The sequence below is a fragment of the Pyrus communis genome, chromosome 14 (assembly GCF_041283825.1).
Source record: "Pyrus communis isolate YQ-2024b chromosome 14, ASM4128382v1, whole genome shotgun sequence".
NCBI lineage: Eukaryota > Viridiplantae > Streptophyta > Magnoliopsida > Rosales > Rosaceae > Pyrus > Pyrus communis.
In genome coordinates, this window is record NC_142578.1 from 2017827 (window position 1) to 2033499 (window position 15673).

At 37.2% G+C, this 15673-nt stretch overlaps 1 protein-coding gene across 1 annotated transcript; it reads right to left on the minus strand.

The window, feature by feature from the left end:
- Positions 1–1002: 1002 nt before the first annotated feature.
- On the minus strand, positions 1003–5045 carry LOC137713213 (rhamnogalacturonan I rhamnosyltransferase 1). The gene is made up of 8 exons (XM_068452491.2): positions 4065–5045; positions 3472–3539; positions 3260–3348; positions 2975–3140; positions 2559–2848; positions 2277–2481; positions 2022–2179; positions 1003–1739 (listed from the first exon to the last, which is right to left on the minus strand). The coding sequence occupies exons 1-8, from the start codon at positions 4390–4392 to the stop codon at positions 1493–1495; spliced, it is 1551 nt and encodes a 516-aa protein (XP_068308592.1). The 5' UTR covers positions 4393–5045; the 3' UTR covers positions 1003–1492.
- Positions 5046–15673: the final 10628 nt, after the last annotated feature.

A 15673-nucleotide genomic window follows, 5' to 3' on the forward strand; every position in this document is an offset into this window, starting at 1 on the left:
TTCAATTAACTAAGCTTCACATAACAAACCGAAGGCTTAGTTGGCGAGAATTTTCTATCATTTTTTACTATTGTATATCAATGTGACAGTTTCGACACATCCTTTTGAGATGCTCTCAACAACCAACTCCTTAAACGAAAAAAAACACTCAACTCACCTGCATTCCATTCCCCAAAATATTGGTGCACAAAGCAATCCCGATCCCATGCTTGCCATATACACAAGGTTTCAATGCCAATGCCAGCTAAGGAAAATCAAAGGACCAAATGATTCCTTTCACTTCCCCTTCACATGAAAATCCAAATCTCCACCGACAAAAATATTCCCACAACTATATTTCCTTCCTTTTTTTTTTTCTCAAATTTCCAAATCCATTTAAAAAAATAGCCCTTCCACCAACCTATTGTAAAATTGTGAGAATGAATGCTCACGGTAAGGAAAACTTGAAAATCGTGATGTATTTGTTGTTGTGTAATGTTTTCAAAAGTGGCAATCATTTCATTTGTTTGGTTTGTCACGGATGTTGCTCTATATAAAAAACACTTCATGTGTGATCACAATACACTGCAAAAGAAAGGAACCGAAAACAATAATATCAGTATCCCTCACTTCCTCTTTTTACCTGCAATCCTTTTGTGCTATAGTTATGAAACTAAACAGTGTGATATTTTGCATCCGTTTCGCTCATGTCCCTAGCAAAGGTTCTCTCCAACTTTTGCTTATTTATAACACAACCAATTTTTTGGGAACAAAATTGTTAACAAAAATGGAAGCCGACGTATGGTTAGGGTAACATGTTTGACCTGTCATTGTCCTATGAGATTTACATGGAATTGGAACCTTGATCTCCAAGTAAACCAAACACTTATGGAACAATATAAATTAATGGAGTATTTGTGTAAAAATACACAATCATCGGATCCTGGCCGGCCTGGCCGTTCTCTCTGAGTTGGACCGAGACCGGTGACCGGTGTTACAAAACGGGGGAAAGAGAGAATGATCTGTGCAAGCAGAAAACTTTGAGGATGTAGTATATAATATACTAAGGGAATCACAATACCATAGGGTTTGATCTAGAAGAAACAAAAAAATTACAAAAAAAAGAAAAAAATGTAAGGAATAGGGTCACCTCTTGATGATGATTTTTCGCAGTTCCAGTAAAACCAAACCTATATATGATCTTCCCTCCCCACACAGAATGCAGTTTAATTTCGTTCCCACCCTGAATGGCAGGGTAGCTTCTATACATGATTTGGATGGATTATTTCGGCTTATACAGAAGATAAAAGATGTACTACAGCTCGTACCATACGTGCATCCTCTCGGGCTCTTCTTGAAGATTACTTCACTTGGACAATCTCCATCGCCTCCTTAGGACGAAACGCTCGTTATGGCTGTACCTCTGTAGACAATTTTTCTAATAGACCTGTGTGGGAAAGTAGCCAACACTGTAGAACACGGATGAGTGTCAGAAGTCGTCTAACATTATTTATCACGTACTACTTAGTTCATCGTCTGATGGTTGCAAGCACTCTTCCGGGTTGGCATAGAAATAGTCCTCTTCTTTAGGTCGGTCTTGAATCATCAACCTATTAGTTGGGTTCCCCATGCGATTTGCATGAGCTTCCTTTACTGCAGATGAAAATTCATCCCAATGCAATGACCCACTAGTGTACTGGTCTATCAGATCAACAAGAAGCTTTCTGTCCAGTAGAATCGTCTTCTTGAACCCAAGAAACCTGAAGAAATAAGGGCAGCCTATCATGTAACAGTTAAACCGAGGAAAATAGCATGAAGTTAATCATGTAGAAAATACATCCTTCATCACAAATATCAAGGATTCCAATATATGAACCTGTTGATGAACTAAAGCTCCAAAACTGGCAGTTGTTTCAATTTTTTTGGGGTTTGAATTATAAAATCAACCAACCGAAGCCAAACAAATCCACAAGATGCATTGAAAATTTTCCATGTAACTTTTTCTATGAACAAAGGAAAACTACCCTGTAAGCAGAAAGTACCTGCGATGGCCTTCAACAACTTTAGCCATGTTTCCATCATATGTGGGAACGAAAATATCACTCTCCAATGAGACAAGATAATCCAATGCCGCCATTTGGGATGAGTGGTTTTGAAAGAACCTAAGGTCTGATGGTTCCAACAGTGTCTCCTTTCTGACCTGTTTGAACAAAATCAAAGACAACTTGTAAGAACTGAAAACTAAAAAGTAACCAAATATAAAATACAGAAGGGGGCTTCAGCTTTCTTGTACTTACCAATTTTGGAAAAGCCTTTCCAAGACTTGCCATTCTCCTCTCTGCACCATAGATCTCACCAGCTGCAATATAAATCTGAATATCGCGGTCAATGTCAAGGGCGCTCAATGTAAGAGCAGTTTCTTCAGGTGTCAAAGGACACAAACCATCTTTCCTTTTCAGGTCGGAATTTATTATTTTCTCTTTCCACCAGGGATAAGCATATCTGCCAAAACGAAACCATCAGGCAGACAAATTAATATATTACTGCACTTTATCCATTGAGTGTCAAGTATAAGTTACCTCATTCTTGTCAACTCTTCCACCTCCTCAATGTTACAACCTTGAGTACAACCAGAAAATGCCAACATGTCCATCTCATATCTAAGATGAAGTACAAGGAATGGACCATTTTTCCTTAGAAGCCTGATAACCCTTCTACCCAACTCCTCTATCTGAGAAGTGAATCTCAGAGCACTAAAATTTACTCGGCAGCGAAGTTTCTGAATCTCCAAAGGTTGTCCATTATTGGCAAGTCGAGCATCAGTTCTATTTAGATGTACAACTTTGTATCTTTGTATCAGAGGAAGAATCTGTACGAAACAGAAAAAAGAATAAGGACTTTATTTCAATCTATTATGATGTGGTTTATAAATGTTTAAGAGTGGCACCATATAGAATTTCCAGCTAAGTTATAGAGAACAATGCAAACACTTAACCTGATTACGATAATAAGACATGTCAGACCAACTAACTGGTGGCATCGTATAAAACATTCCTAGCTCCACCCTCCTCTTTACCCGGGGAGGCAGCTCTTTCAATATGCGAACCTCATCTCTCAAGGATGTGATGAAATGATCCACATCAAATATGTCTTTGAATTCACTGCCATATGAAGAGAAGGTAAGAACTCTCAATACCGGGTGGAAGAAACCTAGTCATCCTTTTACAGTTTAAACAACAATCAATAACTTGAAAATGTTAGGAAAAATATATTGGCATACCTGGGATCAGCCCAAAAGGAGGTTTTGTCAAGTTCAGGGACTATGAGAGTGACGTTCAAATATCTTGCGATAGCAACCATGTCACATATCTGTAGACATCACCACCAAGAAAGAAAAAATGAAAGTTGTAATCATACACTTAAACGTCAAGTAAGTTATCACCAGCGACGAATTCCTGTTAAATACAAAGTAAACAGCTGCCAACCACTTACCGCTGCTCTCATTTGATTGAGTCCCCCATTGCATGAGACCATAAGGTAACCATTGTTTTTATAAACTCCTGATGGCAAACAAAACAAATTTAGATTAAAGGCCGATTCAACAATCATCCAAAACCAAAGAAAAATATAAAGACCAAGACAAACAAAGTCAGGACAGAGATGAAAAGGGTACAGACTACTGTAATTTACATTAGTAGTTCAAACACTATCACCATATCACCATACTCCACCGGTTCGTAACTGCCTGTATGAATTAGTTAACTTTGAACTAGCTAGCTGCTTTCTGGATTACAAGTTTCTACCTTCTAGTATTTCATTGCTTGGAGCCAAAGCAGCTGCTGAGCTATTAATTTTGGTGGGACACTAGACTTCTCCAAGTACTAGTTTGCATTACACACAAAAAGTGAGGATTTGGGTTGGTTTCAAAAAATCAGAAAACGCAATTGCCATTTGGAGTGATTATCATCCAAAAACAACCCAATTGCCATTTGGAGTGATTAGCAATTACTTACAAGAACCCACATCCAAAAAACTTCAAAACACCCCCAATTTCCTGAAAATTTAGAAAATAATAACAAACTCACTCTTGGGCGGGAGAGCTCTGGCCGGAACAGAAGGCAATGGGTCTTGCAAGACGGAGGAGGCGGCGGCGGACTCCTGCGAGAAACAAGCAGGCCAGCCTTTCAAAACCCTAGGCCCCCACATATCCCCCAACGCCATTAATTGCACGATGCACGTCCACAACAAAATCGACGTCGTCGCACGTATCATCCACAGCTTCATTTTCGACCTCGACGGCGACGACGACGCCGTGACCAGCATCGAGTTCTTTAACTTTTCCCCTCCTCCGCCGCCTCCCAGTACCTTAATTCCCATCACTCCCTTCCTCTCCTTCTTCTCTACCTTGCACATCAATCTCTGTGTATTCTCTCTCTTCCTCCTACAAACATCAACGCAGTGGCCCAAAACGGTGCGTCTTGGCCGATACCGGATCCAAAAAAATGGCTTTCCTTTTTTGAGCTCCCACTATTTATAGAAAACAGCAAAGATCCGAGAACCCGATTTCCCAAAACGGAGCCAAAATACTCACCACATTCCTCAAAGATTTGCTCCAAAACTCTCGCGCTTGAAGATTCCCTCCAAAAATTGCATCAAGAACCCTAATTTCTCACAGCAAAAACAAAAATCCCAAATTAAAAAAATTGAAAGCTCCGATCTTTGCCGCCACACTCGAATTCCAGACCCCGCAATCCAACCCCAAATGCGAGCTGCAATCCCCTCCCAGATCCGCCGTGTTCTCCGGCGATTTCAGTCGCCGGAGCTTTCGCCGCGGGGGGGGCAGCGATTTAAGAAGCGAGAGAGGTTGGGATGGAGGAGAAGGAGAGAGGGAAGAAGACGCGCAGTGTTGGTGGTGGTGTCATGACATCATGTGTTGCGAGCAATTCTAGAGAGAGAGAGAGAGAGAGAGAGAGAGGAGAGAGAGGAACAAAAAACGCGTGAAAGGCGTGCGTGACGTGCACCGACGGGTCGAGTACTCGAGTGGGCGTTTGTGTGCTAACATATATGCTTAAAAATGCCCGTAGCCTCCAATAAATGCCAGCCAGCTATACGGCGGTCCGGCCGGGCCCACCCCAATTATTGTCTTTAACACGTGTCGCAAATCCCCGCCCTCTATTCACGACACGTCGAGGGCGAAATCGTGGCTCGGTATCAGATTGGCGGTTCGTTGTCGCCGGTTCCTTCTACACGCCGACAATTTATCGCGATAAGTTTCTTTTTATCGTTCCGCAGGTCCCGCACCTGGAGTTAATAATTAAGGATTAAGCTCTTAATTCAGTGATTAGGGGCTCTAATCCCGATTTTGGTTGGTAGTTAATCGCCAACAATGGTTTAACATTGTTTTAACGTGGGATGGTATTTTGGCGATAAGTACAGTGCAGCAACTTTGAACCCTCCGACTGTTGGTTGTGCCATGTACGGCGCAAGGCGCGACGTCGTTTTCGGGAGGAGCCGTCCGGATCTACGTAGATCTGGGGTCTTGGGACACGTGTTGAAATCGGACGCATCGAAGTGGGGACTGTGGATCCCGATTCTAATCGTATTGGACGGGGTTGTAAGTACATTGTCTAAGTGTACAGCGGAGGGGATGTAGATGTCCCACGCGCGCTTCGGCTTTGTGGGTGCGGCTGTGGGAAACGTGGCCGGGTTTTGTTGGTGTGTGCGGGTCACGCGCTCAAGTGGTTGAGTTGCACTTTTGGATAAGAGGATATCCACAGCCCGCAGCGGATCTTTCTTCATACTATGAGCCGTACACTCATACTTTCCTAAAAAAATAGTTAATTAACATTTCTTTAATTAATTCCTAATTAAAATTTTGACTTTTTAACCGAAATGTTCGTTGAAAGTTGTCTAACTCATCAATTTGGTTCATGAAATTTAAAATTAATAGAAATGGTTTTTAAGTTTGTTTACCATCAATCATTTTGGTTTTTTCCTGAAATTTTTTTATTAAATAACAATAAAACAACAATAATACCTTCAAATTTTTTTTCAAATCATTTTGGCTCATTATTTATTAAATTGAGAGTGTTTTGTCATTTTTTGTACTTATTTAACAAAATGACCAAAATAATTGATGGTGGGGAAACTCAAAGACCAATTTTATTGATTTTAAATCTCAGACACCAAAATGAGAAATGTCAATCTCAATAACCATTTTGGCTAAAAAAAATCTTTAATTTTAGTTAGCTCTAGCTCGAGAAGAGATCATCTTCGGATCTCTAGATCTCTTCAACCAAGGCCACCATATTAAATGATCCGACGTCTTTGAAATTTCATCCAACGGCCAAAAATTATTATAGCTTTTAAGGGGTCAAAACAGATAGGCCGTTCGATGAAATTTCAAAGACCCATATCACTTTATCTAGTGGCCTTGGTGGAAGAGATCCAGAGATGATCTCTTCTCTTCTAGCTCAAACACTATTATATAAAGTGTTAAGATCTCTGTTTTTTTTATTTATTCCACATATAAAATGGAGAAAGTTTTAATGTGCCGAAACACGGCTCAGCACACCAAGTTATAATACAAGTGGATGAAATTTTATGTTTTTTAAGTAGCCAACCACTTTTTGGCTTGTATTATGACACTTATTGTACCGGCTCGTGTTCACGGCACAATAAAAAACCTCTCCATAAAATGGTTCCTAAGAAATTATATATCGTAGTCTTGGGATAAATGATGGTGAAGGTTTTATGGAAGAAGTCGGATGGGAAATGAATGGAGTGCTCAGTGTGGTGGTTAAATTTCCTTGTCGATATGGTACTAGAAAGCTACCTTATTTGGGGTTCTATAATTTTTCATATATTTAGGCTTCGAAGGTCGTTGACATGCTCTAGTTCTTCCACTAATTTGGAAAGAAATAAATGACTTGAAAATTTGAGTGGTCGACTCACCATTTTTAAATGATGTATGAATTTGGGTAGTGGCAATGGCATGGTGCGCACATTGCTCTATTTTTCAATTGTGGCAAAGCTTTGTGTATCCCATCACGCCAAGCTTGCAAATTGCAATGGGGCAAGTCAACTTCCAAAATTATCAAACCAATCTTAAGTTTTGTGTGTACATTGCTAGTCTTCATTAAGCTAAAACCTCAATCTATATGAATTTGACATTTTCTTTCACTAATAAGATCATACATTTCAATGATGTAGTTTTCCATATTCACACATGACATGTATTCTATAATTCAGTCATAAATTTATGTTGGAAATATTAGGATATCGTATTATAAGTTATAACATGGGTAAATTTGTTATATCATGCGACAATGTTCCATTACTACACAATTTTTAATTCTGTTAGACCCACCAAATGTCTTATTCCACCTCCGCCTCCATTAATAATCTCACCCACCACAAAATGTTAAAAATTTGACATCTATTTTTCGACCCACAGTTATTCTTAAAATAACCTCTAATATATATCTAAATTTTTGTTTATAGTTTTCAAAAGAATAAATATTAGAGTGCTGATAAGCTTAGCCGAGCCTCCACTCACCGCCAAGGCCTCTCTTCCCGATTTTTATTCCGATTAGAATTACAAAACCTGCTCACTTCCTAGATCTCCAGGTGATTGCAACTCTCTTTCCTTCCCTCTCTCTAGATGCCCAAAGCAACCCCTTCCCCTTTCCAAATCTCACAACCAACTGACCAAGCCTCCAAAAATCTCATCCTTACGTCCCATTTCTAAATTTGCGACAGCCTAATCTCACCCCTTCAAAGCCCAATTCTTCTTTTGGTCTCTCATTTCATTTTTCAAAATTTCAAATATTTATTTAATTAATAAAATGTTTTGAACAACTATTATATATAATTCAACTAGAGGAATAGAAAGTAAAAAAAAATAAAAAAATTATTTGAAATAATTGAGATAGTTGCAGAGAGATGGTGAATAGAGAAGATAATCTTCTTTTTCTTTTTTGCGTTGGTTCTTAGATATCATTTAGAAGAGGTAAATTGGTAAAGTTTTATTTTATTAAAAACCGAGTGAGAAAATAAGACAGTAAGATGAATTTATCAACACTCACATTTTTTTTTTAGAAACAATATGACTGTATTATTGTAATCCATGAATTTATTTAGCTGAAAAAAATTGTTATAACTCGTTTCCAGTACCATACTTCTTAAAATATAAGCCCTCTAGTCGAAATAAAACCTTAAATCCTAGTAATTATAATTATATTCACTTTGGTTACCAATTTTTATTACTTTTATTCTCAAATGCACTCTATTTGGATTCATTTGCCATTCATGAATATCGAATTTCCCAACTAATGAAACATGCATTCAATCAAATTATCTGTTAAGTACAAAGTATATTTACCAATTAATCAACCTAATAAGAGATTTTTCAATGTGTCCGAACACGAGGCGGAACAATACATGTCATTATACAATTGAAAAAAACACTTAAAAGAAAAAACTTTCCCCTCGATTATATAATAACATGCATGTACTACTCTGTAGTCCCGGTACATTGAAAAATATATCCACATAAGAACCTTTTTACTTGTTTAGTCATGCTATTAAACCATGTATTGGTACGTAGGGTTGATAATACTTAAGAGCATGCACATGCATGTGGGGGACGTATTGGAAACGAAATTTACTTTTTATCCCAAACGTCCTTAATTTCCGCTTTGAAATATGACACATTGACAGAAATCCATCGAACCCAATAATATTTTTCTACAAATACAGAATAATGCGACCTTTAATTATTGGACTGAATTCATATGTATGGTTATTGGTTGAAACTTTAAATTAATGAATTTCCGAATCACATCATTGTTAGAAAATAGGGGAAAAAGTTCATGAATTAGCTGCCATTACATTAAACCTTTAATAATTGTCTCAGCTAGAAAAGTATTAGAGCCATTAATCCCTTAATAATTGTATTTATTAAAGATTATGCGGTTAATTGGTGAATGAATTTGGATTCTTAAGTTGTGACTTGTGACGCATCTATTGACTATGAAAGGTTTTTCATTGTGTCTAGAACACAAACACATACGCCATATTATTATACAAGTGAAGTGACACTTGAAAATAAAACTTCTCTCTACCTGTGTAATAACATATGATGTACTGTCCGTGTTCCGAGCACTTTAAAAAAAAATTTCTGTTGAGTAGGTCTTCGGTAGAGGAGTAGGTGAGGGGTATTTAACTATTGATGTCATTCTTCAAGCTTCATGCTTGTTCACTCGATCAATAGATTAAAAACCATGCAACTTTAAGATGTAGGGAACATGTATTTGCATGATGTCTTGAGAAAGAATTGTGTAGCGTCATTCTAATTACATTATTTGTATGATATATTTTGCAAAAGTATGAGATTTCATTGACATTTTATTTTAGTTTTGCTTGACCTCACGCGATTCGACTGAGTGAGACCTGTCCTAGTAGGGAAGTCTACCTAAAGTATTTGCTTATTGTATATTGAGAAACACTTGTCTAGGGGCATTCCAATCGCATCATCATAAGATAACTTTTGTTAATGTATGACAATTCACTGATACTATATTTTGGTCTTGTTTGACTTCACTCGATTCAACCGCATTTGAGAGCTACCCTTGCAAGAAAACTCTATCGAAAATTTTCTCTCTTGCATGTATTTGTTAATCTTTTACACAAAAGTTATTGAGTGTAAGATAAATTCTCTCTTCCTCACCCATGACATCACATATTATCATGTGATGATTGAGAATGTAATAGAATACAGGAAGTTTTATTCTGCCCTTATTTTTATGGTGGGGTTTATATCTGAATTATTGTCTTTTCTTAAGGAAAGACCCGAGTATAATTGTTCATGATAAACAAAATTCCATTTGTAATTTGACTAAGAGCATAGAAATTCCTGTGGTTGACTGGTCCTTATCATTTGATAGCAAATATATCATACATCCTAGTGGAATGAATTCTCTTCGAACATTAAAACAACAGAGTAAAACTGCTTCCAAATTAAATCAATAATTGTTAAATGACTCAAGGTAGTTGATGTTCCAATTCCATTCATTTTAATATACACCACTCAATTCTCCTTCCAATTTGGTAAGGGCTTCGGACTTTGTTTGGCAAAAAGAGTTAAAAATGTTTTTGAATCGTAAAAACATTTTCTAAACATACTTCTTAAGAAGAGCTTTTAAGTACTTTTTTTTTTTTTTAATAAAGATTTGTTAATATTTATAATAACAAGACCTGTAAGATATATAAACGATAACGAATAAAAGTGTTTCCAACAGAAATCATCTCAAAAGATTTGTTCGAATCGCTCCGCACCCAAAGTTACTTCTATTTGGGAAACAGAAGATACAAGTGAGTAATGAGCATGGGCCTTGTACATCAATTGGGTTGCCTCTGTAACCATCCGCCTTGTTCCATATATTTTTGGGCTTCACCAAACCCAAATTTATTATTTTTTGAATGCTTAAACCCTAAACCCTGCATCCATCAAAGATGCAGTAGCGGAAGTGAGAAAATATTAACAATTTCCAGCAACCCCAAATCTCGTACTTAACATTTGTGAGTCTGTGACTGTAAAAACTCTGAGAATTGGGAGTTAAAACTGTAAAAGTAAATCACCACTCCAATAAGCATTTAGCAATGAAAAAGTACAAGCAACAAATTGAAAAGAGCAGTGGCTAGTCCTTTGGTGAGAAAATCAACAATTAATTTGATCTTTGGTGGCAACATAATTCACCAGCAATTTCTTTCGAGTGACCTTCTCTCTGACATAGTGATAATCGATTTCCACGTGGCGAGTGCCTGAAGCCATTGAAATGGCAGACACATTGTCACACCAGATTTTTGGAGAAGCCAGATGAAGATGACGATCTTTAAACAACATGCAAAATAACGAAAGAGTTGCAACAGTTTAGGCTGATCGTCTATATTCAGCCTCTGTACTTGACCATGAGACACCTCATTGCTTTTTCGAGCTTCATGAAACAAAGCTTTGGCCAAGAAATATACAATAACCTTCTATTGAAATTCTGATGGAGTTTTGAGCCCCCATTGTCCCACATGGGAAACCACAAGCTGTCAAAGGCCTTTATATAGGTCAAGTCCTTTTCATTAGTGATGAGGTATTGGATCATTTGGAATGAGAATTGAGGTTTGGGCCACTAATTGTGGGGATTAGGATTGATGATTAGATCATAATATTAATATAAATTAATCAAGACAATATGATCAATTACTTTTAATTTCGAATTAAGTTTCTAATTAAATTAATTAAAAACGTTTTGATTAATAGATACAACTCTTTGGAAAGAGTTGTATAGCTTCAGATGCATCCAAAAGGTATTTGAAGAGATATGAAACAACCTATATAACTGGAGTCCTCAGTTCCATCGAATATCATCTTTTTTCTTTCCTTCTCTTCCGCACAAACATTCAAGAGAGTAAACACACAAAGCAATTTGCTAGAATTCTATAATCTAGTGTGGGTTGTAGAATTAGGTAGTTGTATCTTGATCAAGCAAAGAATTAGGTAGTTGTATCTTGATCAAGCAAACGTTGTAGAAACACAAGCACAAGAGTGGGACGAAAATACTGTTCGAAGGACATAGCTTTTGCGCTAGCCTCTACCCTTGATTCATTCAAGTTAGTATCATTTTAATTTTTGTATTTATTGTGTAATTTCATTTTGTATTGCAAGTGTCTTTGAATAATAAAGTATAAGTATTTTAAGTTCCGTATTTCTGTTATTTTTTATTTCTAAATTGTTCTCCAACAAATTCTATTGTCAAGATCACCAGCATAAACAGCATCGGCATAAGCCATTAGAGAGAGTGCACTAGGTTTATATAATAAACCAGGAGTAGGAGTGGACTTTAGATAACACAGAATGCGTTTTAAAGCAACCTAATGAGTTGTGGTAGGTTGGTGCATGAACTGACATACATGGTTAACAGCAAACGATATCAGAGCCTGTGAACGTGAGATATTTTGTAAGGCACCGACAACACTACGGCACTCTCGAATTTCAGCTAGTGGTTCACCATCATAAGGGCTAAGACGTTTTCCAGCAATGGTTGGAGTAGAGATAGGCTTGCAGTCAAGCATTCTGGTGAGAGATAAGAGATCTAAAATGTACTTAGACTGCAGATGCATACCATGATTAGAGCAATGAACCTCCATTCCTAAAAAATAATGGAGTGGTCCCAAGTCATTCAAGGAGAATAAACGACCCATTTCTTGAATTAAATTACAGACACATGTAGAGTTGTTTTCGGTAATTAAAATATCATCTACATAAATGAGAAGATTTATCAATCTTTTCCCATGTCTGTAGATGAACAAAGAAGAGTCTGCCAAAGAAGAAACAAACCCCAAGTTGTCTAAATGATCAGAAAAACATTGAAACCATGCTTTGAGACCATATAAGGACCGTTGAAGCTTGCAGACATGAGAAGAGTACTGAAGGTCAACAAATCTCGTTGGCTGTTTTATATAGACTACATCAGTCAGACTATAATGCAGGAAAGCGTTTTGAACATCCAATTGTCTGATAAGCCAAGAAAATTGATCATCTAAGGCCAAGATTAATCTGATAGTGGAATGAGTCACTACAAGACTCAAAGTTTAACCATAGGCAACTTGATGGTAGCCATTAGCAACTTACCTAGACTTGTAACGCTCAATTGATCCGTCTGAACGTCTTTTAAATCTAAAAACCCATTTATTTGGATGTACATTCATGTTAGGTTTATATGGAACCAAAGACCAAGTAGATGCCCTTTGCAGCGAATTGAATTCATCTGCCATTTGCTTTTCTCCATTCTTCATGTTTTTGTGCATGACTATAACATGTACCCTCAACCAAAAGAGGAGCAGTACGTAGTAAGATTTGCATATTTAGGTTTAGGTTTATGAATTCCACTCTTTGCACGAGTGGTCATAGGATGAGAAACCCTTACCTCAGGAGTAGTATATAAATATTTAACAACGGGAATCAAGGGAGTGATAGTCGACGATGGAATTTGATTGTTGGAACCTGCCATGGTGGAGAGGCAATGGTATTCCTAGGTGGTGGTTGAGGTGTGGACTGTGGTGGGGATGTTTGTGGATAGGATTCGTGGATGGAGAAGCAAGGTGAGGCACTGAAGTAACATTGGATTCTTTGAACGTAAAATAATTTTCATCAAAAACATGTTTAGTTAAAAACACTGCCTTAATGGAACCAGTGCAGCAAGCTGACGCTTTTCTCATGAAGCGCAATGCCGAACCTGAAGCTATCGACCATTTAATGGTGGTTGAAGACCTTGATCAGCTAATTGAGCATGTTGATAAAATAAAACCAATTTTAGGAGCGGAGCTCGCTACTGAAAAGTCTCCCATCTTGGAAGGATTTGATTTGTCATGTTGAAAAAAATCCACAGTACCGAGTCCGGGAGAGGACTGATCACTTAGTTTTTGCATGAATTTGGATGCATGTTTGGTTCCAACGGTTGCAATCTTTTGTCTCCTAAACTCACTGACGATGAGGAAAATGTGAAAGGACTGATCATCAATGATAAATTTTTCATGGAAGCATGTTGTTTTTTTTAACCGTCTTCAATGACAGTTGGTTGTTTTAATACTAAAATTGCTGATGAATTCTAGATTGCTTGTGGGTTCTATTTTAAGTTACTTCATTCGATTTCCCTATTTATTATAGTACGATGCGTCATACTTAATTTCTTATTCTTATAAGCAACTTAATGTTTTGATGTTATTTTGTGTGTAAAAAATATAATAATAATATTGATCGATCAATATTAACTTATGACTTACGAGTATCAAATTTGATAAATACTTATGAGATATTTTTTATTGAGTATGGATGCAATACATACATACACATGAGATATTTTTAATTGAGTATGGCATGATTGGCATCTGCCACGATATGTTGGCTCAAATTGCTAAACCCTAAACCACTAGCTAGAGGACCCCGTTTCTTGGTGTGACCTGCAGAGAATCAAACAACCATAGTTGCATAATTAGGCATGATTAAGTGTTAAGACTCCAAATAATCATAGACTCATCAATTTCCAAAAGCAGAAGATTCTCAAAATGTGTGGTATCGAAATGTGATATGGGCTTAGATTTAGTGGAGAATGAGAGTGACATGGCATTGTGTTAGAAACGACGTATTTGTATAATATCAGCTAGACCGTGGATCTTATTAGGGTTTATCATCTTCCTTCAAATTACCAGTGTGAACAAGAGAGGATAATACAAATTAAGAGACAATCATGTGGCCATATGGGGACCAAAATGTTGACCACTGCATTTGTCTATCACCTCACTGGATTCATATGCCTCCCCCTCCCTCAAGATTTCATTTCCTATAAAAAATGAAAATCAATCAACGTTGCCTAGAGATTTTAGGGCTAATTTCATGCAAATACACACACACACACACTAACGAAGATCTCTCGATCCAGAACTGATATTACTTGAATTTTTTTGCTTCTAAATAACTTTCTTACATGCATGCATTGGGTTCTCGTCACAATTGAAGTACAGATGAGTGATCATGTTAATGATCATTTTTTTTTTATAATTGTGACATTTGGTCTACACTTTGTTGGAGGCGATATTGAGTTATATTTCACTTTGTGTCGGCTGAAGGTTGTTTTCTTTTGTTTTTATTTTTTATTTAAACCAACTCCAAGTGTGTCAATTATAAAGGAAATTTAGCATAGCATATGATAAAAACAAGATAAAATGGGGCCAAATATTCTTGAATTCTTAAAGTGCATGATGAGGCCTGTCAATACCTCTAAATAATAATATAGACTTGGAGGGACCATGGTGAACAGTGTATATGTATGTATGTATGTGTGTGTGTATATATATATGTATGTATGTATGTATGTATCTCATTCCCTAACAGAAACCGCACGTCGGAGATAGAAAACATTATCGATCAAAAGCATTATGTTCAAGCATTCACTTGAAAATATAATAACAAATCATTAGCTCATGTGCTTGCTTCCACTTACCAACTTTGAATCTCCAAATCCAATATTATTTATTCTACAACAATTTTAATTAGTTTTACAAGTTCTTACTTACGACCGACCATATTTCTCTAAAAAAAAAATTCATCACGGAACGGAATCAGTAATAACTCAAGATACGCGGTTCATGTATTACACGTGTGTGTATTAATATGAATACATAATACATATATAGGCCACCCTAACCCCTCAAGGATACATATTGGGAATGTGATTGTTTCTACAATACATACACGTGTGGCATGCTATCACCAATCGGGCGAATCTCTCCTCTGCATAATGAGATAGAGAACCCGGCTGAAAACGGAAACAAGTCTTCTTCCTCTCTCACTCTCACTTTCACATTCTCTCTCTCTCTCTCTCTCTCTCTCCATTGGCTTTCTTCCCTACTACAAATGTTGGCCTATCTTCCCGTCACACAAGGGCTAAATTTTACGTGATTGAGAAGTGAGAATGGAGGAGGATGCAAGAGAAAGCAGATACTGGCTCGTCTCCTTCAGCCGACCAGAACCCTAATTTTCTCTAGCCACCCAGAAAATGTTCGATTTTTTATGTCAAACCAGAGCTCGACGGACCTGAGATTAGGGATGGGCAACGGTTATGGCGGGTGGGTAACCGCGGTT

Coding starts and splice junctions, on each gene's coding strand:
- LOC137713213 (XM_068452491.2), bottom strand. CDS start 4,392: ATGTGCAAGGTAGAGAAGAAGGAGAGGAAGGGAGTGATGGGAATTAAG. Junction 3,349..3,471: donor TCAATCAAATGAGAGCAGCG/GTAAGTGGTTGG, acceptor TGATGTCTACAG/ATATGTGACATGGTTGCTAT. Junction 2,482..2,558: donor GAAGAGTTGACAAGAATGAG/GTAACTTATACT, acceptor TCGTTTTGGCAG/ATATGCTTATCCCTGGTGGA.